Here is a 27,768-nt window from a genome sequence, read left to right as displayed (position 1 = left end):
ATTCCTTATTTGAACTGGTCTCCACATACATTTTTTGACAAAGGGATCAGCATCAAGAGATTTACTATAAACCATGTCTTACTCTTTTTATACTGTGTTTGTTTATGTAACAATCAAATGTAAGTGAGGAACAATACATTCCAGAACATTCCAGACAGGCTATTGTATGAGGCGACTATTGAATGAGGCGACTCCTTGTAAAAGCAGATCCTATTTCAACACCTATTAAAATCACGAGAACAAGTACATGTAGCCTATGTGCCCCCCCCCCCCCCCCCCCCCCACCAACATGGGACAGTCAGATTTGGCAATTTGTCAAACAACAGATTACACAAGGTACGTATATCAATTGCTAAATATGATTTGGATCCAAACACAGAGCTACACACACACACACCACACACACACTGTAGTTTGTCTGCCAAAGAACCTCCTCAGTTGTCCAAAAAGGAGTCAAGCATTTCATCTATGAGATAAAACAGAGACTGAACAAGCCAGCGGGGTTGCCAATTCACTGATGAGAAAAATAGAGGCAGCTAGGGGAAGGAAGAAAGAGAGAGAGAGGGAGGGAGAGTGACGATAAAACTCCACTGTGAGCACTCCTGTAAGCTCAGTCACAGAGAGCAACAGAGAAGGAGAGAGAGAGTGAGAGTGTGTAACGAGGCAAGCAAGCAACAGGGACCTACCACACACACTGACACACACAGGCAGACAAACAGGGCTCTCTGAGGTGAAATTGCACATGTTTTTGTCACCCCAGAGCAGACGGACTGGGTTGATGAATGAGCAGTAGTGAGTTATGTACAGCTGGGTGTCCTGGACAGCAGAGACTGTGTGGCTAATAACCCTCAAAGTGTTTTTAACACCACTTTGAGGTTTTCTCTCTGGATCTGCTGCTGCGGGGGACCAATTTTATACCCTTTAAGGAGAAAAGAAGAAGGAAACTCTCAAAGGCTAAGAAAATTGGACCATCTCCAACTCCCCTTGGACTTTTTTTCATTCTCTGTCTACTCCTGAAGGAAGCACGTGTGAGGAGGACTGAGGGATTGAATGCCAAGCGGTATTCTCTGAAGAAAATCCCAACTATTATGGGACTTCCACTTTACCCAACTATCGAAATGCTATGAGGAAGATCCATTGCTCAGTGTGAGAGAAAGAGCAAGAAAGAGGGTGATAAAGAACTCTACCATCCACTTCTACCCAAGGGTTCCCTCCCTCCCCCAGCTTCAAACACCCCTCCTCTCTGCCTCTCTCTCCTTTGCCCCCTGCATCCCCCTCCTCCCCCCCACAGAGCAGAAAGCGTGAAAAATCTCACTAATGGGTTTATTTGCTGTCAGATCTGTGCCGATCTGTCATTCCCCGGGACCACATTTCATAGTTGAGTAAGCCGCCTGGCTTTCTGGCTAGAGTTAGCTGTGCTCCAGCTCCAGCAACACACTGCTGTCTGGCTCAAAGATCATCAGGAAGAGAGCAGCAGCAGGCAGCCAAACCAGGAGTCAGTGTTGTTGTAGTCCTCCAGTTTGAGGTCCAATCATCTTGGTTGGGGTCCTTGCATTTTTGTAACCGGGCAACAACATTATTATTCCCAATCGTTGGACAGTTTGGACAGACCACTGGGTCAGTTGATCGAAGTTTCAGGGATCTTTGGGTTGATTTTGTGTTTGTTGAAGATGTGGTGTGGGCCGCTGGCCGTGCTGGCTGTGGTGTTCTGGACCCAGTTTGTCCTGCTGGAAGGGGTGGATGCCAAGAAGGAGAGGAAGAGGACACAGGAGACCCCCCCACAGCACACAGAGGCATACAACACTACCCTCTCCAACAGCGAAGAGGTCGGCGGGAGCACCAAGGTAATGTTTGATTTGAAACGGACAAAAAATGTGGTTTTGAAGTCACCAGCACCAGCCTCTTTGCTCTGTCGATCTGCTGGTGTATTTCAAACTTAATGTCCGAAATGTGTATATTTGGTCTGATCCTACGAGTGCTGAACATCAGAAGAATGTTTATGATTAGTATGTGGAATATGTCATGAACTTTATTAGCGGTTTTGGATTGTGACTTGATTTTGATAACCTTATCTTATGAATATCAAAGTACAAACCTCATAGAAAATAACATTGCGGTAGTGCTACCTAAATTCAAACAACCTGCTATGATCTGATCGCGTTCTCTTAACCTTGGAATCTATTCTGAGATATATACTTGAGCTGATAATTAACTTGTTAAATTATGGATTGCAATGACTGGCTATGGCAGGTAACATGCTCTGACAGATTTATCTGGACTTGATTCAGGCTTTATGAATGCATAATTCATGTCAAAGTGTTTTATAGAGAGAATGAGTGTAGTGGTGTAGTGGCAATAGACCGCGTAGAACAGGTTTGCCCTACTGGGTCAAGCCTGAGAAAGTGAGTTGTGTCTGAAATGTGTGCAAACCTAAATGGATGACTTCCTGAAGAATGTGTGGAATGTGGGATGATCAATGCACCAATTAGTCCTCACTATGGGGGGCTAACACCAATTTCCCAGCCTATCAGATTTAAGGATTGTATATTGACAAATCGGGGCTCAAGAGGGATTGAATCAACGTGAATTAGGGATAAGAAGATGTGACAGTTTAGTCTAAATTCTCTAAATGTGTAGCCAAAGTATAGTATTTATTTAAATATAAAATATGGACAGTAATTGGCATACAGATAGAAACTTGTATTTTTACACCAAACGTACAATATGAAAAAGGTGTAGTAAAAGTTGTTTTCTGTTGAAAATAGACCATGTGGTACTCGGGTAAACACAAAATGCTCCGTTGCCACTGATTCATACATCTACTTTTCATTTATGTTTCCCTGTCCAAAAACAGCATTTGACCTTTCACATTCTTATTTATTGGTTTATTGCTGGTATTACATATTTCCAGGAGTTTCCAAAGAGGTATTTGTTTTGCCTTGAGCCCACCCATTGTGTTGGCATTCTCAAACAACCCTCACTGCCCCATCCGCTCAATACCAGCCCTTCCTCCCAGTCCAAGCTCTACCAGGTTGTCTCTCTGCCCTGTTGGTTGGTTGGTTAGCCTATGACTTTTATTTGCCATAGATAGAGTGAGGATTTGTTTCTGTATTCTCAAGAAGAAGAACACATTAGTCAGCCCTAGCCTGTCTCATTATGATCTGGCTGTGTTTATTTGACTTGGTTTGCCCTGTAAAAGCAGAAGGCTCTGAAGGATGACCTTGTGTCAACCCCCAGGTTGCTGAAGACTGAGGATTTCTGCACCCCACTGGGATATATCTGTTCAGTTCTCTCTCCCATCTATCCAACCCGAGCCCAGGGTGTCTCTGTCTCCATAGCCCCCCTCCGCCCCCCTCCATCTCCCCCCATGGTCCAGCAACAGGCCACAGGCAGACTGCCATGATGTAATTCCTGGGAAAGTTAGGTGGGCAGATATTTAAAGAGCTTTGGCAGTACTGTTCCCAGCCTATTGATGCTGTCATTCACAGGGCCAGTCTGACTCCGCTGTGTCTGGGACATCCGATAGGGGCGGTGCGGCCCAGAAAAACTGGGGCAGCGTGCCGTGTAAGCCCCTCACAAAGCCCCATAGAAAGGGTCCTGAAAGAGGACACCTCGACAAGGATTAGCCCCCTGTGCCCCCCTCACTTACATTCTTTTCATCTTGTCTCCCACAATCTGAGGGTAATGACATAATCACTCCTAAGACCCTGTGTTATGGCAGATAGTGTCTCGGCCAAATACTGTCACCTCTAGTTGAGGACCCTGGGGTTTAGACTTTACACCTAAGGTTAAAGAGTGTAGATGTTGAAGGTTAGACAATGCAACAAAACTAATTTAGGCTACATAAGACTCATTAAGGCTACAGAAATTGAGCACTTCTTATTGTAACGTGGTCTTAGGGATATTTTTCTAATTCTGTACGTAAATCTGTGAAATTCCATTTAGTATGATAAATGACGTTACGTTACATTAGGTTACATAATGAATGCAATATTGGTCGTATAGTATCATACATCTTACCTGGTCGTACAATAGCATATTAATTGAATCATGTGACTTATCATACATCCTGGAGGACGTATAGTATTGCACATCTTTATCTGATACCAGGTTGCTTGTTGCGCTGTAACAACAAAGGAGAATTACTGGGAGAATTTACGTTGGCGGTTAGGGGAACTAAGAACAAAGATTAGGAGAACTAAAATGACAAATGTTTGGAGAACTAAAACAACAAACATTAGGTGAATTTACTTTTAGAATAATGGTTAACTGAAGGGTTAGCTAAAATGTTCAGTTTTCTCCGACACGACTCAAACATTCAACCTTTGGATTGCTAGAGTGTGCCTTTGGATTGCTAGAGTGTTGCGGATTATGCCCACCCATCTTTCCGACCAACCTCCCTACATTAGTTTCTGTCTTAAGTCACTAGACCATTAGTAGGTATCATATGTCTTGGGGATGCTCAGAAATACATCAAGTATATTTCGTATTGGCTCTGAGGCCAGGCTGCTTATTATGCATTTTGTATGGACAATGTCACAGCAAAATGGAATGCTGTATTATCCAGAGTTCAATGAAAAAGCATCCAGTAAAAAACGAATGTCTACCATGCCAACTGCAAGCGGTGTTTGGTAGCTTTATTTCATGATGGAATCTTAGTTTGTTCAAGTTGTATCACTTAATCCTCACACCTTTACATTCACTCAGTCAAGGGAAATATAGCATTCTTTCTAACAAAGATATCTACGTATATTTCAGGATGTGGTGTATCCCTGAAGATAATCCAAATTCATTACAGTTTTTGAAAACATAGCTTGTCCAAGAGAAGGGGTCTTTTGGCACTACTTCCCCCGGGTATGGGGTAAGTTGAGCTGTGGGACAGGGTTAAGTTAAGCCGCCTACACATTTCTGTACTGAATGAAATGTTACCACTACCATTTTAAAACCATGCCTATCTTTATTTCCCAAACACAATTCACCACAATCACTTTTTTTTCATCTTTTGAATCATTTTACACAGGCTTTACACCTTAACACAGACTTTGTACTTTTTAAACACTTTTAACACAGGGTCTGTTGTTACCTCATATCCCAGCGATAATGCCTTGCATTACAACTGCAAAGAAAACACTTACATCTGCTCAACCATTGGCTCAAATTAATCCATGACCATTGGCTCAACTAATTCCAAGGCAAACATTTATACCATATTAGCACACACAGCTACAAGGATACAATTTCATACTAGGTTTAGGACCTTTATATCGAAGATGTATAGAAGAGTCTTAAAACGATCTACTTTGGTTTAGATGATACCTCTAACACAATACATTCATTTGACTTGGTGAAAATCTGTTTTTTTGGACCTAACTTGCTAACCACTTTTTCCATGTGGTTTCTTCCTTCACAGACTTTATGAAATTCTGACCCTCTTCCTAAATATTTGGTCAAATTATTCATTTTGTGTATGTTTGGCTCAATTAACCCCTTTGGCTCAACTTGCCCCACTCTCCCCTACCTGTAATGTTTTGGGGAAAACAACCTCCTTATTAAAGTGATGTTGGCAGGAGAACACCGGCTTGTATCTTCAAACAAGCCAAACAGTTTCTACATTTGCATGTTTTTCTTTTTGCTCATGCAGTGGAAAGTCTTCTTGTGATGGCATTCATTTCGTATCTGGCCCAACCCCAGTGAGCGCTGTTGGCAGGATGCAGCAGACCACATTCCATCAGAGATTTTCCATTTGAAATTGATCACAATTGAGGTGTGGAGTGGTGCACTTTGTGAAATTTGGTGAGATGATACAAAGCAGTAACCTTTTGTTCCAAGCAGTAATTCTTTTGCACCAAAATCAACATTATGTCTGCTAAAATCGCTGACAGCACTACACATGTGTTTTCTTCTACCATTCTTTCTGGGCATGTCTCAAAGTAATAACATAGATGGGTAATGGTTCACAGTCCATTCTATCATGATTTCACTGACTAGCACCGTAAATACACTGTGAGGGCAGAACTGCGTGAACAATATATACATTTGTATGTCACTTCTTTCCAAAGTGCAGTGAAATCTGTCCGTGTTGAGCAGCAAAGGGCTCGGTCAGTGAAGGCAGTAGTTGAGGCAGTCAAATCAAACATCACACCTACCGTGTTGAGTAATGGCTAATCAGTGCCCTGGGGGAGGGCTTGAGTTTCCCCTCTCTCATCCCAACACCATGATTCATGAAGGGGTGTGTGGCACCGTTTGAATTGCCCCACACACAGGGGACCGGACCCGTCACCCACCGGAAACACTAGGCCCACTGACACAATGGGTGCACACACACAGACATAGGCTACACACACACACACACACACACACACACACACACACACACACACACACACACACACACACACACACACACACACACACACACACACACACACACACACACACACACACACACACACACAGAGAGTTAGGTAAGTAGTAAAAAGTTACAAACAAACACCTCATCTCTCACACTGGTAAAGGAAGTATAGCCCACTAAGCTTGCCCATCACCATATCCAACCACAAGATGGGAAACAGTGAGAACAAGGGTCCCATAGTGAGAGTATGACTTTTATAACATGTCGTAATGACCATTGTTTAGTTACACGTTGCACAATCAATTTATGCACTCATTGAAAACCTGACAGACAGCGATAAGAACAATAAGCAGCCCTTTGTCATTATATCTCAAATCTACAAGTAAAATCAACTGTTAGGACGATATTCCCCTGGAAATAAAACTTTAAAAGAGGCAAAGAGGTCCTGTTTTATTTGGATGACCTCTTATTTGAATAACTTCTAATTGATGCCAGATCTATAGAAATCCCTTAATCTTGCCTGATACGTATCATGTGCTGATCATGTTCCTCTACCTCAGATTCACATTGGACTGGAGTCTTGAAAAGAAAGAATAATATGAGGGTGTCTCCGCCTACTGCCGTGCAAATGATTGTTAAAATGTTGGCAATCCTTGAATCGTTCTCAGAGCCATTGTTGTTTTGTAGCAGGAGTTATGTATTTCTTTTCTTCCTGTGATATTTACATCAGACCTACATTTGACTGGTGTTGAAGCCAGGGAGAATTTGGCATCTATTCAAATTTGCCTTTCAGATGAACTATAAATGACATTTTTATTTCCCTCTTACATTTTGTGCTTTTCCACTTACAACATGTTTTTAATACCTCATAAAGTAAGTGAGCACAGTACTTACACAATAAAAGTGCTTAAACCTAACAGAACGGAGGACTCTGCACTTATGTGGTAGAGCGGAACCACAAATGGAGGCTATGGAGCACATAAGAGTAGAAAAGATCTCATGAGTATCTACAGTATCTACCTGGTGCATTCCACAGTGAATAAAACCATGGAGCATAACTCAGACCTGGGATCAAGTACTATTTGAAATATTTGAAAATACTTTGAGTGTTTGCTTTACCCTCAAAGTTTTTCTGGAGTGCCTGGTGGGCATGATTTGTATGCTTGGGAATCCTCTATTAGTTCCATTGCAAGTTCAATCGAGCACAAAACGTTTTTCAGAACATTGTGCTCTACAAATGAAGTACATCAAATAGTATTTGAACCTAGGTCTGGAAAAATGGTTCAGTTTTCAGTTTGATATGGAAGTGGAGCCAGAGTCATTTTTAATGGATCCTCTTACCTACCACAGATACAGGGGGAAATAGCCCCCATTTGAGCAATTTGAAGACTATAATTTGAACACAAAGCAGGTGTGTCAGCAATCAGACTCTCTTCAGATTTTTTGGGACTTAAGCACAGTTATTATTCCCTAGGAGGTTTCATGAATACATTTGATTGCTTTAGTAGCTCTTACATGTCTTCACTGGAAAGGAATGCACATTCAATGTTTGCATAAATATCTATGGCATGTTGACACTGCAGCAGTTGTTTTGTGGAAAGAAAAGAAAGATGATATGACGGCTACACCATAGGAATATGTGTACGTGCAGCATACCCACAAATACTGTGACTTGAAACGGGCTCGATCCTCTACAGTTGTATCATTTGATCATTTGATAGCACTCTAGAGATGAAAATGGTGTCTACGTTTCACGTGGTTAATATGCAAAGGCCGACACTTTTCTCATATCCTCAACAACTTTTATGTGACATCTCTACAAAGTTAAAGTGCAGCGTTGCGTGCAGGGTGCACCAGTTGCACGGGTTGCACGTCTAACCATATTTAGTGTTGTGGTGGTAAATCCTCTTGTCTATGAGGTGCATCGGGGGAGAACTGCGGTGGATTGGATGCTCATTAGGGGGGAACGGGTGGATGCGTGACGGTGGGGAAGCATGTGGGTTCCCCCTAGCCCAGCCCTACTGTAGCCTGGGGATCCTTGCCTCCCAGGATGCGATAGGCCCTCCCTTAGTTAGCCTCCTAAACGCATGCATGGATGACTGCAAAAGGACTATAACGATGTAAAAACAAGGGATTTAGGGACGCCTCTACATCATCCTGTCCCACGTCAAACGAAATATGTACCTGTTCACAAAACATACATCAGACATAATCTTACAAGCTTATTTGTTGGTGTGGCTGGTGCACCCTGCTCTCACATTTACATTTGTTTGGTACAAACAGTAGGATAAAAACACGAGTCCATTCCAAACATTTTATTTTAAGAGCTTTGTCACGGACTAGTCAGTTAACATTACAAGATATTGTTTGCACAGTGTAGGTATTTTTTATTTATTTCTGTACTAGTTGGTGCATTTTAAGCAGTAAATTATGGATACTTAGTAACAAGTTAATAAGGACATTTAAATTAGAACAAGCTCAGAGTTATGTGCTATACCGTTATGTCTACAGAGGCGGCGGCGATGCTTCTTTCTCATTCTTAAGGATTCAGAAACTACCTGCTATGTGGAGTGCTGTTATGGTTGAGGATCTATTGCAGCCAAAGAGACAAGTTTTAACAGTTATGTCTGCGGCTGAATTCCAAATGACACCCTATTCCCTACATAGTGTACTACTTTTAATCAGGATCCATGGCCATATGGCAGCCTATTCCCTACATAGTGTACTACTTTTGACCAGCTCTGGTCATTTGGAACGCGCAAAGTGTTTTTGATGGCATGCTGCCCCAGGGACATATTTCCCTCCCTTTCATTGCTTCAAATAAAATTCTACCTAATTTCACCAAGCTACATCACAAACATACAAATCAAATCAATTGTTGTTTGTCACAATACATGTGTTTAGCAGATGTTATTGCGGGTGTAGCGAAATGCTTGTGTTTCTAGCTCCAACAATGCAGTAATAATCTAACAGTTCACAACAATACACACAACTTAAAAGTACTAGAATGGAATTAGGGAATATATAAATATTAGGATGAGCAATGTCGGAGTGGTATAGACTAAATACAGTAGAATAGAATATAGTATATACATATGAGATGAGTAAAGTAAAAATGTGTAAACATTATTAAAGTGGCCAGTGACTTCAAGTCTATGTATATAGGGCAGTATATACATAGACTTGAAATGACTGGCCACTTTAATAATGGAACACTAGTCACTTTAATAATGGAACACTACTCACTTTAATAATGGAACACTAGTCACTTTAATAATGGAACACTAGTCACTTTAATAATGGAACACTAGTCACTTTAATAATGGAACACTAGTCACTTTAATAATGGAACACTAGCCACTTTAATAATGGAACACTAGTCACTTTAATAATGGAACACTAGTCACTTTAATAATGGAACACTAGTCACTTTAATAATGGAACACTAGTCACTTTAATAATGGAACACTAGTCGCTTTAATAATGGAACACTAGTCACTTTAATAATGGAACACTAGCCAATTTAATAATGGAACACTAGTCACTTTAATAATGGAACACTAGCCAATTTAATAATGGAACACTAGTCACTTTAATAATGGAACACTAGTCACTTTAATAATGGAACACTAGTCACTTTAATAATGGAACACTAGTCACTTTAATAATGGAACACTAGCCACTTTAATAATGGAACACTAGTCACTTTAATAATGGAACACTAGTCACTTTAATAATGGAACACTAGTCACTTTAATAATGGAACACTAGTCACTTTAATAAAGGGATTATTCATCACAACTGTTTCCTGAATGAGCATGGATATAATGAAGCAATAATACAATTGGGGAATCGCATACATTGTAGGTAGGCTATTACATATTTGCAACCTTACATGCAATGTTCAACAACATAGTGTTGCAAAAGTGTCACGATATTGTACATCATGCATACAAACTGGGATGTTCATCATATATAGTGGTTACATATTTGTAAGTAAAGTTCATTGCACTATAAGGATCGGGGCATGTAGCAATATACACCATCCCTTCAGTATGAATAAAGCCCCCACCGATGAGCCAGACAAACAGTGTTTGATGTTCTTAGGAATACCTTTTTAGTTTAACACCTTAAGAATGTCTGACACATTTTCCAAATCACCACTGGGGTGGTGTGCTCTCACAGCTGTTGAAAGACACGGCCATTGGATGGCACTCATACAACAGCCGGGATCAAAGGGAAGTTCAGATTGATACCTGTATCTATCCTGTTCACTTTGTTCATGTGCTGTACGCGCTGATATAAAGGTATGTGAGTGAGAACATTGTTTAATTTGCGCCACAACTCAATAGGAACTGCATTGAACATACAGTAACTGACAGTTTTTCTATTTCGTCATGCGGTGGGATTTTAATTTCTCTGTGTATGGACTCGGTCCTTCATCTGGGGAATATTGAAGATAGTTTGACTGAGGTGCATTGAATCATCATATCTTGCCAGCTGTGGGAAGCGCCACCATCTATCACTATTGGATGTCATGGTAGCAAAAATATTATGCTGAGAGACGTACGCGCTTTCAATGAAAGTAAGGAATGTGTGTCCATACTAGAAAGACAAAAGACTTGAACAGATCTAAAAATCCTCATGATTTAATGTCTGATGGATGCACTCCTGACACCAAATAGCAATTCTCATGATATGTTGTGTTACTACACACGGTATAAAAGTGTAAAAAAAAAAGTGATTTGCTCCATTTTGCAGTTTGAATAACAGTTATAATTACCTTGGTTACAGGCCAACTTCCTAAAATATCGAAAATCCTTTAGGGCACGGTTTTCCGCGTTTAATTACACATGCGTGTGCTAACAATACAAGACGATAACAAGCAGAAAGAGAGGCCTCCTGTCCTGGCAGTGCTATTATTATGCGGGGAATAGCTACGGCAGCATATATAATTATAAGTTGCATGTGTGGGCTGACTTGAGGTGGTCTAAAAACATCTGACATACAGTACGATGTATGACATCAATGTGAGAGGAGAGGTGCAGTTATTTTGAGACTTGCAGGATGAACCGCCAGGCGTAGCGTTAAGTTCCTTGTTTTGCGTTTCACCCGCTGTCAATGTTCAGTGTGCATCACTTAAATCAAACAGAGTTGTCAGAGAGGGTCCTCAGCGATTATTGTCGGTGTTTAAATCAAACGTGGGGTTCAGGAATAGAGTTGCAGGCAGCTCTTTCAGATTCTTTCGGCGTCTCAAACGCAAATAATTTTTCCTATGAGCTTTTAAGGTCGGTATGAAAGTGAGAGGTATAATTAGAGATAATTCCTATGCAGCATGAGCTGTAGAAAGGAGAAAAAAAGGTTCAGTATAACCAATTAAATGGCCCGGGCAGTGTTGCAGTGTTATGGAAAAGATGTGGTGGATTATGCAGTAACAGTATCTTTGGCTTGACAAAATAAATCTGTCTGCCATTTATCTGTCTCCAGGCTTCGAAAACACAACAAAAACCCACAGACGTCTAACAAGCACAAGGCACTGGGTTACTTAACTTGTTTATTTTGTCTGCCGTCACAAGAAAAGAGAGACGAGAGAAGACAGAGAGAAAAACAAACCCAAAATATAAAACCTTTTTTTTATTCCAGTATATTGAAGACAAGACAAACAAGGGGCTACTTTGTTGCTTTTGAACAGAACAAGAGGTGAGTCTCTCTTTCTGTCAAGAAAAAGGGGGCATGTTAGTTTTGCAGATAAGTGATCCGTGTCCTCCTGCCAAACCTAAATAAATACAATTTCAGACAGCTCACCTCCATGGCTTGTCTTAATCTCCTCTTTTATCTCCACCACAGTCACTTGATGTTTGGGGAGGAGGAAGAAGGGACTTTGCTTGGGGAGGATTCAAGGCATTTTGTGGTTATTGGAATTCACACAGCATCGCTTTTCACCCAAATGAAATTATTTGGTGGCAGAGGCCTTTCATTTTTGATAAATGAGATATGCGAGGGTGTTGTTCTTCAACAAAAGGATAGCATCACCACACACCCAGAATCCCTGCATGTCAATCACAGGTCTGCAATCATCACCACGAGCACGAGGGAGTTTCCGCTTAGAAATCATGTACGTCCATGCACTTCTTCAGCAGCCTCTGTTGACTTTTATAGTATGCCTCCATATCTATTATTGTGTTCATCAGGGTTGTTTTGGTCATTTCCTTCCTGTTATAGCTTAGATTTTCAATTGTGTGCCAAAAAATAAATAAATCATTGCTGGTATGTTTGTAGCTAGGTATAGGTGAAAGTGTTGTTGGATGTTTAGAAATCTTGTCGTAGGCTAATTGGTCACTAAAATATCCTATGGATAGAGTCATTTTTCAGGGAGTCCTGAATGCACGGTATGCTCATGGAAATGTTAATTGGCAAAGTGAAAGATACGACACAAAAAGCCTTCTTCCCTCTCTCTGGAATGGCAGTAGATCGGCAAGGAGACATGGAGAGAGAGAGAGAAATAAAGAAAGAGAGTTCACTTAACAGTGTGACCTGCCTTGATGTCTGGCACCATTTAATAGTATCTTAAGGCAAGATTTTCCAATGGAGGGTAAGCAGAAATTATGACTCATTGGATTCAGTTACATAGTTACAATACTTTGCATTGTGTGCCGGTGGGCGAAATTATTCCAGACTGAAATATCTGATGAATCTTACAATTAGCACTGTTCTCCTTAAAGAGACGTTTTGATTGAGGAATAAGAACAGTCTGGGACTAGCGTGATTGTAAGTACATTCTGGCAAAACCCTTAAATCACACTTTATTTCACTGGGCACTTGTTTAAATACTCACCATCAATCAGCCAGGTTTATGTAGGTACACCTGCCTCTCCTTGTGGCATCATTGATTAATAGTAGGTCTGTCTTCGTTGCAAAATCAGACCTCTGAAGTGGTTTGATGTTGAATGAAAAATGTCTCATGGGTTTCTCTGTCTCGTGTATCCTATAGAATCCTGACAACCAGAGAGTGGATCCCCTGGGATCATGGATGGACTTTGTGAAACGACCTGTAGGCAACTTCCCTGGGAAGTGCCGCAAACGCAAAAGGCCACTGGTAAATATCACAATGGCTTCAGTAGTGGTTCAAAGAAGCTAGCTGATCAAGCACTGGTTCGTTCATTACATTGGTCACGAAGCATCGAGTACGATACATAAGTAGAATATTGGTTGTTTGAATATTGAAACAAGTTTCTGTTTCAAATCGTGTTCACAGCAGTGGAGGCTGCTGAGTGGAGGCCGGCTCATAATAATGGCTGGAATGGAGTCAATGGAATGGTATCAATCACATGGAAACCACATGTTTGATACCATTCCATTGACTCCCTTCCAGCCATTATTATGATCCTTCCTCCCCTCAGCAGCCTCCACTGCTGTACAGCAGATTATCTTCTTATTCATATCATCCTATATTATTATGTAATGTGTTATTATTTCCTGGTCTCTGTCAGCCCGGGCCACCAGGTCCTCCTGGCCCCCCAGGCCCCCAGGGACCACCTGGATCCCCCGGGGCAGAGGTCACCCAGGAAGTCCTCCTCCAGGAGTTCAAAAAGATGATAAAAGGTGACATCATATAAAGTCCTAAAATGGCATATAAAGACACAACATGTGATAAAGTCTGATCTTGGCCTTCACTGTGAATAAGAGGACTCATTGATTTCAAGACATTGGTGATGGCATTGTTACTACTGATGGATCATTGTCTCAGTGAAGGGGGGCGTATTTCATTAGTACCTGACCATCCACGGTAGATATTGGGTCAGCAAGCTCACTACTCTATTGGTGTACTGTAGTGCCAGAGAACGTTTTTCCTAAAGATTAAAGTCAAGTCCATATTATTGTCATCTTTCTAGTTGAGATGATCTCATATTCCTTCTGTGTTTTAATCAGAAGCTACAGAGAGGAGAACTGCTGCAGTGGACAGGCAGACCAGTACCAGTCCTAGTCAGATACCCACGGCCCACATCGCCCTGGAAGGAATGACCTCTTACAGGCGGATAGAGGAAGCCTTCCACTGTAAACTCAAAGGACCTGTGGTTATTGACAAGAAGACACTGATGGAGTTACAGAACTTTCAGACGGTACGTTTTGGAGGAACAATCGACAAGTTTGTAAAGGATGCAGACGTTTGTGAAGTATTTGGTCACCCCCCCCTTGAACATCTTTTGGATCCTCTTGTCTTACTCTTAATCATTCAGCACACAACATCAAGCCCATATTAATATTCACAATCAGGTTTCTATTTTTCTATTTTCTTCCTGTTAGCCGTGTTTGAATATTGGGTTTGAGGATTGAACCAGCAATGATGTATAAGAATGATGCCAGGAATCCTTAAGGATCACCACATCCCTACAGTCTGACAAAGCAGTACCAGGCTGGAGCTCAGACTGGCTCCTTGGTCAAAAATGCAATGCTCCACATCACTTTCTGGGTCGGCATACAAAAGGCACTCTGTCTGTGACTTGGAATATGGTGTGGAGAGGACAAATTTATACACTGTTTAAATTAGCATGCTGTAGTGGAAGAACTATGCCCAGGGACATTCTGAGGCGGGAGGTTAAAGAGGCAATCAGCAGTTGCCACATCCATTTTTGGATTTATAAATGAATGATATATATACCCATTGATTCTTGAAGAATGTATCTTATACAGTTCTCATGAGCTCAGTTTAACGGTCGTGCCCCATCAGAACCCAAAATATAAGCTTGTTTTACTCCAATGTTTGTTAACAAAGTAAATGTAAACAAACACTGTATAGCCTCAAAACATGGTTAAAACTATAACTTTGATACCATGGATGGTCAGTCCTTGTATCCATAGCTCTGTCTATGAATTTGAGAGTGGTTACATTTCTCCAGCCCCATCCCTCAGCATTTTACCAAAACAGTGGCAGGGATGCGCTTTGTTATTGTTTCAACTGCTGATTGGTCCTTTAAGAGTAGACATATACCAAGTTTATGAAATGTCAGTTGGAAAAGTTCGGATTTGATTTCTCCGGTGTTCACTTTGGCAGACGTATAGAAAGTAATTGAGCCCAAATTCGAGATGTAAAACTTGGTATTTTCTATCTGTCACTCATTGTATAACTCCATTCCGCATGTCACATTGTATTTTTCCTTCCAGCCTCTTGCTAAAGGTGCCTTCCTCAGAGGGACAGGAATGGACCAGTCCACAGGACGATTCACGGCTCCCGTCACAGGGATCTACCAGTTCTCTGCTAATGTTCATATCGGTAGGGAATGCTTCTCTACAATAAGGAAATCTAATTAACAGGGAATCATCTTGGGAAATATATTGATTTGGAAGTTGGAATTCAATATCGAGACAATGAATGAGGCCCCATTTATACAGATATTTTGCTAAAATATTATGTATTTTCAGAGGACTCTGTGGCCTTTTATTCAGAGAGGTGTTTCTGAGCTGGATAATGTCTGACCTCAGATGAACTCTGTTTTCTCCCTGAAGACCACAATGAGGTGAAGAGGAGTAAGAGTCAGCTGAGAGCCAGGGACAATGTGCGAGTGCTGGTCTGCATCGAATCCCTGTGTCATCGATATACGTGAGTGCCATCAGTCTCAGTCAGTAACACTTCACTGTAGGTGTCCTTTGGAATCAATTCATAAAGGCTTTATCACAGCTATATAGCACAATGTAACATTTTTCATAAGCTGTCGTAAGTAGCTTTAAATAGTTATGTGTAACGGCATAAGATGTAATTCAACTTGTTTTGATGGGTGTTAATGATAACTGTTCACCCTGTTGTCATATGCTCTAATGTCAACTGTTAATAACAACTGCTATTAAACAGTCCAAATGACACCTTATGCATTATGTTGTTACATGCTACACAAGAGTCTACATACCATGTGTTAGAGCAGGGTGTTATGTCATTTACCAACCTCTTGTGTCACATTATTACATTTCCTGGAATGATTGATGTCATGACCATGTCATATGACATTAATTTGAAGTGTTATAAAACAGTTATGAGTGTGCTTATACCACAGGATGAGTTGAAACTATCATAAAACTTTACAATTCAAAGGATCTCTAACAAACATGGGCAAATGGGAGCACATATGTACTTAAGATATTCTTTATGTTGACAACGAGACAATGAACAGCTCCGAGTTGAACCAATTAGACCATGTCCAGATGTAAAAAAGGACACATTATAATGCCATCAACTTGCAAAAAAACAACAACCCACAAACATTTTTAAACGAAATGGAATCAAATAGAATTTTACAACAAAATCAAGGTTGCTGGGGCACAACAGGATTTGTGATTTGTAAACCATCTGAATAATAATGACCCAGTTAGGTTGAGTTAAAAAAGATTTGTTAAGATGAAAAGGTAATTGTGCAAGTAAAATAGGATGTAAATGTGTAACGTGACAAAGAGTATGTTTTTTAAATTTTTATTGCACCTGTAGCTAGTGAAGTTAGCTGGCTAGTGCTAGCAGATAGCTAACGTTAGCTAGATAGCTAAAGCCGTCCATCAGCCTCGAACCGTGGCTATTGAACCTTGCCTTTCAGTGGGGGAAATTTCTTTGTACCAAATTAAATAATCAAGAAAATCACAGAGACAGAACCCACACTAACATTACCAGTAACAACAACCACAGTGCTTACATTAACTTATGGTAACCCACCTAACGCCATCAATATAACACTATTACCAAAAGTGACAACAGTTCAGAACATAAAGTAACCAGTGATCTAAAGTTTAAATGAAACAACATTTCACACACATAATGCATTATTTTCAGAGATAGCTAACAGCAAGTGAGCTGCAATAAAAAAAACTGTTCCCACCCATTACAAGTCAAAATGTGATTGGTTGATTCCACTGTCACTACAAAATTATGCTCAGTTGAATGGCAGACGTCTTCTATCGAGCTTCTGAGGGCTTAGCGCCTGGTGAGCTATCTAGCTAGATGTATCTCAACAGAAACCATCAATGAAAAATCCTGATTAGATATTTTTTTCTCCTCCGTTTTAACCCTTTCCAACACAAACGGAAGAGATTAAATCCAAATTTAATTGAAAAGAAGAATGTATTCAGAATACCATTGAAATATTATTCAAAAGATTAAATTGAAATGAAAACGACATTTATATTTAAAAAAATACAACAATTATTTTATAATTGGGCCTTCTCTGAATGTATAGATTGCCTTGACGGTTCCCCACTGCCATCCGTTGGTTGTAAAAATAACGCAATTGCAACGTCAACTACTTATTACTTAGTTACCTGACTAACAAGCCATTTTCTTCATAATATACAGTGCCTTCAGAAAGTATTCATAACTCTTGACTTTGGCAGGACGTCCAACCGGCCTCACAACCGCAGACCACATGTATGGCATTGTGTGGGTGAGCGGTTTGCTGATGTCAACCTTGTAAATAGAGTGCCCCACGGTGGCGGTGGGGTTATGCTATTGGCAGGCATAAACTACAGACGACGAACACAATTGTATTTTATCGATGGCAATTTTAATGCACAGAGATACCGTGACAAGATCCTGAGGTGCATTGTCGTGCCATTCATCCGCCGCCATCATTATCATGTTTCAGCATGATAAAGCACAGCCCCATGTCACAAGGATCTGTACACAATTCCTGGAAATTGAAAATGTCCCAGTTCTTCCATGACCTGCATACTCACCAGACGTATCACCCATTGAGCATGTTTGGGATGCTCTGGATTTACGTATACGACAGCGTTTTCCAGTTCTCGCCAATATCCAGCAACTTCGCACAGCCATTGAAGAGGAGTGAGAAAAGGTTCCACAGGCCACAATCAACAGCTTGATCAACTCTATGTGAAGGTGTGTTGCGCTGCATGAGGAAAATGGTGGTCACACTAAATACTGACTGGTTTTCTGATCCACGCCTCTATCTTTTTTTCTAATATACCTGTGACCAACAGATGTATTCCCAGTCATGTGAAATCCATAGATTAGGGCATAACACATTTATTTGAATTGACTGATTTCCTTATATGAACTACAACTCAGTAAAATCTTTGAAATTGTTGCATGTTGCGTTTCATATTTTTTTATACCAGGACGTGGTCCATTTTTTACAGCTCAGACACGTGTATTGTATCATTGTTAAACACTTCAAATTAAAGTCACTTTACTTATGGTGTCTTTGCACATTATATTAAGGGCAGATGACATGTTATGACATCGATCATTCCGTGAAATGTAATAATGGTACACAGAGGTTGGTAAATGACATAACACCTTGTTATAACACATGGTATTTAGACTCCTATGTAGCATGCAATAACATATGACATAAGTTGTCATGCAGATGGTGTAAAAGCAATTGTTATTAACAGTTGACAGAGTATATGACAACAGGATGAACAGTCATCTCTAACACCCATTAAAAATAGTTTAATTACAGCTTATGCCGTTACTCATAACTATTTAGAACTACTTATGGAAGCATTTGACAAATGGTATGTGCTATATAGCTGTTGTAAAGGCTTTATGAATGCATTCATAAGGACACCTACAGTGAAGTGTTACCGTCTCAGTCTATTGATCATCTATCAACAAATCAGTATGATAAAGTTTTTTAAATTGTATTTATTTCACCTTTATTTAACCAGGTAAGCTAGTTGAGAACAAGTTCTCATTTACAACTGCGACCTGGCCAAGATAAAGCAAAGCAGTGCGACACAAACAACAACACAGCAACACATGGAATAAACAAGCGTACAGTCAATAACACAATAGAAAATAAAGTCTATATACAGTGTGTGCAAATGGGGTGAGGAGGTAGGCAATAAATAGGCCATAGTAGGGAAGTAATTACAATTTAGCAGACTAACACTGGAGTGATAAATGAGCAGGTGATGATGTGCAAGTAGAAATACTGGTGTGCAAAAGAGCAGAAAAGTAAATAAAAACAATATGGGGATGAGGTAGGTAGATTGGGTGGGCTATATACAGATGGACTATGTACAGCTGCAGCGATCGGTTAGCTGCTCAAATAGCTGATGTTTAAAGTTAGAGAGGGAAATATAAGTCTCCAGATTCAGCGATTTTTGCAATTAGTTCCAGTCACTGGCAGCAGAGAACTGGAAGAAAAGGCAGCCAAATGGGGTGTTGGCTTTGGGGATGACCAGTGAGATATACCTGCTGGAGCGTGTGCTACGGGTGGGTGTTGTTATCGTGACCAGTGAGCTGAGATAAGGCGGAGCTTTACCTAGCATAGACTTATAGATGACCTGGAGCCAGTGGGTCTGGCGACGAATATGTAGCGTGGGCCAGCCGACTAGAGCATACAGGTTGCAGTGGTGGGTGGTATAAGGTGATTTGGTAACAAAACAGATGCCACTGTGATAGACTGCATCCAGTTTGCTGAGTAGAGTATTGGAAGCTATTTTGTAGATGACATCGCCAAAGTTGAGGATCGGTAGGTTAGTCAGTTTTACTAGGGTAAGTTTGGCGGCGTGAGTGAAGGAGACTTCATTGCAAAATAGAAAGCTGATTCTAGATTAGATTTTTGATTGGAGATGTTTAATATGAGTCTGGAAGGAGAGTTTACAGTCTAGCCAGACACCCAGGTATTTGTAGTTGTCCACATATTCTAGGTCAGAACTGTCCAGGGTAGTGATGCTAGTTGGGTGGGAGGGTGCGGGCAGCGAACGGTTGAAAATGATGCATTTGGTTTTACTAGCGTTTAAGAGCCGTTGGAGGCCACGGAAGGAGTGTTGTATGGCATTGAAGCTTGTTGGGTCAGATGGTGTCGTCTGTGTAGAGGTGGATCAGGGAATCACCCGCAGCAAAAGCGACATCATTGATATATACAGAGAAAAGAGTTGGCCCGAGAATTGAACCCTGCGGTACCCCCATAGAGACTGCCAGAGGTCCGGACAGCAGACCCTCCGATTTGACACACTGAACTCTGTCTGCGTAGTTGGTGAACCAGGCGAGTAGTTGGTGAACCAGGCGAGGCAGACATTTGAGAAACCAAGGCTATTGAGTCTGCCGATAAGAATATGGTGATTGACAGAGTCGAAAGCCTTGGCCAGGTCGATGAAGACGGCTGCACAGTACTGTCTTTTGTCGATGGCAGTTATGATATCGTTTAGTACCTTGAGCGCGTGGCTGAGGTGCACCCGTGACCAGCTCAGAAAACCGATTGCACAGCGGAGAAGGTACGGTGGGATTCAAAATGGTCAGTGATCTGTTTATTAACTTGGCTTTCGAAGATTTTAGAGAAGCAGTGCGGGATGGATATAGGTCTGTAACAGTTTAGGTCTAGGGTGTCACCCCCTTTGAAGAGGGTGATGACCACGGCAGCTTTCCAATCTTTAGGGATCTCGGACGATATGAAAGAGAGTTTGAACAGACTGGTAATAGGGGTTGCAACAATGGCGGCGGATAGTTTTAGAAAGAGAGGGTCCAGATTGTCTAGCCCAGCTGATTTGTACGGGTCCAGGTTTTGCAGCTCTTTCAGAACATCTGCTATCTGGATTTGGGTGAAGGAAAGCTGGGGAGGCTCGGGCAAGTAGCTGTGGGGTGGGGGGGGGGGGGGCTGTTGGCCAAGGAGTTTTTGAAAGGGGCATGCTTATTTAAGATGGTGAGGAAATTACTTTTAAAGAACGACCAGGCATTCTCGACTGACGGGATGAGGTCAATATCCTTCCAGGATAACCGGGCCAGGTCGATTAGAAAGGCCTGCTCACAGAAGTGTTTTAGGGAGCGTTTGACAGTGATGAGGGGTGGGCGTTTGACCGCGGACCCATACCGGATACAGGCAATGAGGCAGTGATCGCTGAGATCCTGATTGAAAATGCCTTCAATATCTAGTCATCCCACTCCAAACGTTTTCAACATATGACCATATGGTTCTGATTTGTTCTGGCTTTTGCAACATACTTGGAGTGTAGTAAAAACAAAACAATACCAAAACTATTTTTGCTTTACCCCCAAAAGAGTTAGCTAATCCATTCTATTGTCTGCCAGGGCAGCCTTTCTTGTCGTGTTCTTGAGGCTCTATATTGACAGCAGTCATTGATTCCATGCGTGATAATCAGAGTTTAATGCCAGTTTTATGAGTTGTTAAACAAGTTGTTTGTTATGATTTGTGTGGAACAAGTTAGGCATTTCCTGTGTAAAAGTGAAGCACAGCTTTAATAAATGAAATGTCCTCTCACTTCTTCCCCTGGTCCCTTTCGCCTCCAAAATCATTCTAGACTTACCTTTGACACCTGAGAAACCCTGCTGCTGCTTCCAACACCACAGGCCAGGGTCGTTTTCATCATAGCAAAACATTTTGCAATGAAGAAAAGGAACATTTCATATTGGAAAGGTTCAGGTAGTCCCTCCCTGTTTCAGTCCTATTTTTTAAAAATTGGTTGCCTATTGAATATGACCCTGAATAGAGAAATGCCCTTTTTGGGATGTGTGAAGGATGAATTTTACACACTCATTTGTAAATACCAGAATATTACACACCCATTTTCGGTGATATGAGAACTGTTGTTCACATACTTTGGCCTTTTTTGTTTATATAAAGTAAGCAAAATCTGAAATGTTGAAACGAACAGTACCCAAGATTTCCTCCATATATACAGGCCAACAACCTTGCTTCACAACCTGGTATTATGAAAGAAATGTATAAATAATATTGTTATCCGAAAAAGTGGGCTCATTCTTTTTTTGCCTTTCCACCCCTATGCCTCCAGCCTGTCTCGCTCTCCCACACATGAAAATGCAGAGAATGTGAAATGAGGCTCATTGCGATGGCAGTTAAAGTGAAGACAAACATGATTGATTCACCATAAAAATGTTGCGTTTTCCACGAAACAGGAGCCAGTGGTCTCAGCAAGAGTTGTAACGACTAGACTCCACGCCTACTCTATTACATATTACTCTCTGCACTGCAGACTTCATTAAAGACTCACTGTAATGATTATGATGATTCAAGACTCAAAATGAAGCAACGACATGTTTATTTAATGTGCACAAAAACACATTTTGCATGAAGTATCATGCAATTAGATGATTTCGTTTCAGAACCTGTTAGGTGTGTATGGATTAAGTAAAGTTATTTAGAACAAATATAAAGTTCAGGAAAAAAAGATGATGATTAATTATCAATCATTTTTTGTTTTCTTCGTCATTGCAGGTCATTAGAGATGATTGTTGGATTGGAAAGTAACAGCAAGATCTTCACAGTGAATGTGCAAGGGTTACTAGAGCTACAGGTAGGCTTATATTTATCAAACCACGCTCACCATTTAGATTCTCCAGTAGGGTTGAGCTGAATATAAAGCCTTTAAGAAGGGTTGAGAAGTACAGTGCCTTGCGAAAGTATTCGGCCACCTTGAACATTTCAGGCTTCAAACATAAAGATATAAAACTGTACTTTTTTGTGAAGAATCAACAACAAGTGGGACACAATCATGAAGTGGAACGACATTTATTGAATATTTCAAAACTTTTTTAACAAATCAAAAACTGAAAAATTGGGCGTGCAAAATTATTCAGCCCCCTTAAGTTAATACTTTGTAGCGCCACCTTTTGCTGTGATTACAGCTGTAAGTCGCTTGGGGTATGTCTCTATCAGTTTTGCACATCGAGAGACTGACATTTTTTCCCATTCCTCCTTGCAAAACAGCTCGAGCTCAGTGAGGTTGGATGGAGAGCATTTGTGAACAGCAGTTTTCAGTTCTTTCCACAGATTCTCGATTGGATTCAGGTCTGTACTTTGACTTGGCCATTCTAACACCTGGATATGTTTATTTTTGAACCATTCCATTGTAGATTTTGCTTTATTTTTTGGATCATTGTCTTGTTGGAAGACAAATCTCCGTCCCAGTCTCAGGTCTTTTGCAGACTCCATCAGGTTTTCTTCCAGAATGGTCCTGTATTTGGCTCCATCCATCTTCCCATCAATTTTAACCATCTTCCCTGTCCCTGCTGAAGAAAAGCAGGCCCAAACCATGATGCTGCCACCACCATGTTTGACAGTGTGGATGGTGTGTTCAGGGTGATGAGCTGTGTTGCTTTTACGCCAAACATAACGTTTTGCATTGTTGCCAAAAAGTTCAATTTTGGTTTCATCTGACCAGAGCACCTTCTTCCACATGTTTGGTGTGTCTCCCAGGTGGCTTGTGGCAAACTTTAAACAACACTTTTTATGGATATCTTTAAGAAATGTCTTTCTTCTTGCCACTCTTCCATGAAGGCCAGATTTGTGCAATATACAACTGATTGTTGTCCTATGGACAGAGTCTCCCACCTCAGCTGTAGATCTCTGCAGTTCATCCAGAGTGATCATGGGCCTCTTGGCTGCATCTCTGATCAGTCTTCTCCTTGTATGAGCTGAAAGTTTAGAGGGACGGCCAGGTCTTGGTAGATTTGCAGTGGTCTGATACTCCTTCCATTTCAATATTATCGCTTGCACAGTGCTCCTTGGGATGTTTAAAGCTTATCTTTTTGTATCCAAATCCGGCTTTAAACTTCTTCACAACAGTATCTCGGACCTGCCTGGTGTGTTCCTTGTTCTTCATGATGCTCTCTGCGCTTTTGACGGACCTCTGAGACTATCACAGTGCAGGTGCATTTATACGGAGACTTGATTACACACAGGTGGATTGTATTTATCATCATTAGTCATTTAGGTCAACATTGGATCATTCAGAGATCCTCACTGAACTTCTGGAGAGAGTTTGCTGCACTGAAAGTAAAGGGGCTGAATAATTTTGCACTCCCAATTTTTCAGTTTTTGATTTGTTAAAAAAGTTTGAAATATCCAATAAATGTCGTTCCACTTCATGATTGTGTCCCACTTGTTGTTGATTCTTCACAAAAATACAGTTTTATATCTTTATGTTTGAAGCCTGAAATGTGGCAAAAGGTCGCAAAGTTCAAGGGGGGCGAATACTTTCGCAAGGCACTGTATAATGACTATTGTACAGTCATGGCCAAAAGTTTTGAGAATAACACAAATATTAATTTCCGCAAAGTTTACTGCTTCAGTGTCTTTAGATATTTTTGTCAGATGTTACTATGGAATACTGAAGTATATTTACAAGCATTTCATAAGTGTCAAAAGCTTTTATTGACAATTACATGAAGTTGATGCCAAGAGTCAATATTTGCAGTGTTGAACCTTCTTTTTCAAGACCTCTGCACTCCATCCTGACATGCTGTCAATTAACTTCTGGACTGATGGCAGTCCATTATTGCATAATCAATGCTTGGAGTTTGTCAGAATTTGTGGGTTTTTGTTTATCCACCCGTCTCTTGAGGATTGACCACAAGTTTTCAATGGGATTAAGGTCTGGGGAGTTTCCTGGCCATGGACCCAAAATATCGATGTTTTGTACCCCGAGCTCGTCACCAAACTGTTCCTGGATGGTTGGGAGAAGTTGCTATCAGAGGATGTGTTGGTACCATTCTTTATTCATGGCTGTGTTCTTAGGCAAAATTGTGAGTGAGCCCACTCCCTTGGCTGAGAAGCAACCCCACACATGAATTGTCTCAGGATGCTTTACTGTTGGCATGACACAGGACTGATGGTAGCGCTCACCTTTTCTTCTCCGATCAAGCTTTTTTCTGGATGCCCCAAACAACCAGAAAGAGGATTCATCAGAGAAAATGACTTTACCCTAGTCCCCAGCAGTCCAATCCCTGTACCTTTTGCAGAATATCAGTCTGTCCTTGATGTTTTTCCTGGAGAGAAGTGGCTTCTTTGCTGCCCTTCTTGACACCAGGCCATCCTCCAAAAGTCTTTGCCTCACTGTGCGTGCAGATACGCTCACACCTGCCTGCTGGCATTCCTGAGCAAGCTTTGTACTGAAGGTGCCCCGATCCCGCAGCTGAATCAACTTTAGGAGATGGTCCTGGCACTTGCTGGACTTTCTTGGGCTCCCTGAAGCCTTCTTCACAACAATTGAACCGCTCTCCTTGAGGTTCTGATGATCCGATAAATGGTTGATTTAAGTGCAATCTTACTGGCAGCAATATCCTTGCCTGTGAAGCCCTTTTTTGTGCAAAACAATGATGACGACACGTGTTTCCTTGCAGGCAACCATGGTTGACAGAGGAAGAACAATGATTCCAAGCACCACCCTCCTTTTGAAGCTTCCAGTCTGTTATTCAAACTCAATCAGCATGACAGAGTGATCTCCAGCCTTGTCCTCGTCAACACACACCTGTGTTAACAAGAGAATCACTGACATGATGTCAGCTGGTCCTTTTGTGGCAGGGCTGAAATGCAGTGGAAATGTTTTTGTTGTGATTCAGTTAATTTGCATGGCAAAGAGGGACTTTGCAATTAATTGCAATTCATCTGATCACTCTTCATAACATTCTGGAGTATATGCAAATTGCTAAATTGCTATAATACAAACTGAGGCAGCAGACTTTGTGAAAATTAATATTTGTGTAATTCTCAAACCTTTTGGCCATGACTGTATAATGAGTTGTATCACTATAACAAAACAAATAGTAATCATATTCTTATTTGTGTAATTCTCAAACCTTTTGGCCCATGACTGTATAATGAGTTGTATCACTATAACAAAACAAATAGTAATCATATTCTTGTATTTAAAATGTTATTGTGTCTCCTCAGGTTGGACAGTACACCTCAATATTTGTGGACAATGGAGCTGGGGCATCCATCATAATACAGAATGGTTCTGACTTCATGGGCATGTTGCTGGGTGTATAGCCTTACGTCCTTGCCTTGGAGCTGGGGGTATACCTTACCTCTTCCCATTGGACACCAGGGCCCTGGCCACGCAAGGCATCTGTATCTAATTGGACTACTAACAGACGCTACTGGCCTATCACCATCCATGGAGGAGAAAGTACCGTTTTGAAAGCTTTAGGGACTGTGTCTCTCCACAGACACCATGAAAGCAAGCACTCCCTTGGGCCAAGAAAGACATTAAGTACATTCCAACAGGCAAATCCTAATAGACAAGACTTCAAATCACTCAATGAAATGTTTTTATTTGAAAGGTTTTTTATGTCAATCTATTAATTTGTATGGCAGTAAGTATGTACAGTACATAGACCTGTGAGTGTGTATATACACTGGATGATGCAAAGATGCTCAGATGCATTGTACGAGATGCATGAGAGCAACATTAGTTCCGGTTTTGGGGGTTTCGTCACTGGTTATTTGGACTTATCAGGATTGGGCGAAGGCGGTGCTTAAACTGTTTCGCCTCGAGTGCTTCGTGCGTGTGCCCACATGGATCAGAAGGGGGGGGGGGGGGGGGCTTTGGCTGAGAGTTTCCTTTTGTGAGGGTGGAGACTTCATTTTTGCTGTAACTCTCAATTTCTAACACGTATGAACACAAAAGTTAATCACGCAGCTGACCAAATTTACACAACATTTTACTTCTGGGTTAACAGAGATTAGTTTCTGTCTAGAACTATTTTGTGGGATTCAAATCCAAACTAACCAATTTGGTTAGAGCGTTTAAATGAAATGCGAGTGTGTTGGCCATTCGGTCTTATACCGATGTATTTAATATACAGTGTTTCCAGGTTATGCTTGGTCAAGCAGAAAAGATGTTAAATATTGTTTTATAAAATGCCAGTTGTTTCAGCAAAAGAGACTGATCATGTTATCTATTAAATTAGAAAATACTCACATATAAGATTTGTGTTGTGTATATCTATACGTTTTTTTTCCCCGCCATGTAGTTGATTAACTTTTCTGTAAATTATTATAATATTTAATTAATACACATGGTTAAGAATTGAATTTGGACGTACATGGAGTTTATGTTCAAATGTAACCACAAATGGATATTCATATCTTTTCTCACCCTAGGGATTTATTTACAGGTTATATAAAGTTTCAAGACTAGCACAGATTGGAGTACCATTATGTCTTATACTGATTTACTTTTTAATAACTAATACAGTATGATATATTGTAATGAGATCAAAATTAAACTATGGTCAAATATTATGTTATTTCTGTCTTTACTAAATACACGTTAGTGCTGAAACAAGCTTGCCATTTACACTGAGTGTAAAGATCTTCCAGATATTGAGTTGCCTCCCGTTTTGCCCCCAGAACCACCTCAATTCGCCAGGAGGATGGACTCTACAATGTGCCTAAAGCGTTCCACAGGGATGGGGGGGCCATGTTGACTCCAATGCTTTCTACAGTTGTGTCAAGTTGGCTGGATGTCCTTTGGGTGGTGGACCATTCTTGATACACACGGGAAACTGTTGAGAGTGAAAAAAACCCAGCGGTGTTACAGGTCCTGACACACTCAAACCAGTTCGCCTGGCACCTACTACCATACCCTGTTCAAAGGCACTTAAATATTTTGTCTTGCCCATTCACCATCTGAATGGCACACATACGCAT

At 40.9% G+C, this 27,768-nt stretch overlaps 1 protein-coding gene across 2 annotated transcripts; it reads left to right on the top strand.

Annotated features, from left to right (window-relative positions):
* The first annotated feature begins 488 nt into the window (after positions 1–488).
* On the top strand, positions 489–27,360 carry LOC110492069 (adipolin). 2 transcript variants are annotated; one of them, XM_021566061.3, is made up of 8 exons: positions 489–1,844; positions 13,344–13,448; positions 13,843–13,954; positions 14,282–14,472; positions 15,515–15,623; positions 15,857–15,950; positions 22,549–22,627; positions 26,005–27,360. In XM_021566061.3, the coding sequence occupies exons 1-8, from the start codon at positions 1,671–1,673 to the stop codon at positions 26,101–26,103; spliced, it is 963 nt and encodes a 320-aa protein (XP_021421736.1). In that variant the 5' UTR covers positions 489–1,670; the 3' UTR covers positions 26,104–27,360. The 2 variants fall into 2 exon arrangements, with proteins under 2 accessions (XP_021421736.1, XP_036802868.1); XM_036946973.2 differs by having other exon boundaries at positions 553–1,844; positions 14,285–14,472.
* The last annotated feature ends 408 nt before the right edge of the window (positions 27,361–27,768 follow it).

Source organism: Oncorhynchus mykiss, chromosome 16, assembly GCF_057628025.1.
Source record: "Oncorhynchus mykiss isolate SJ-2025 chromosome 16, ASM5762802v1, whole genome shotgun sequence".
Lineage (NCBI taxonomy): Eukaryota > Metazoa > Chordata > Actinopteri > Salmoniformes > Salmonidae > Oncorhynchus > Oncorhynchus mykiss.
This window is presented reverse-complemented; position numbering and strand designations above follow the sequence as displayed.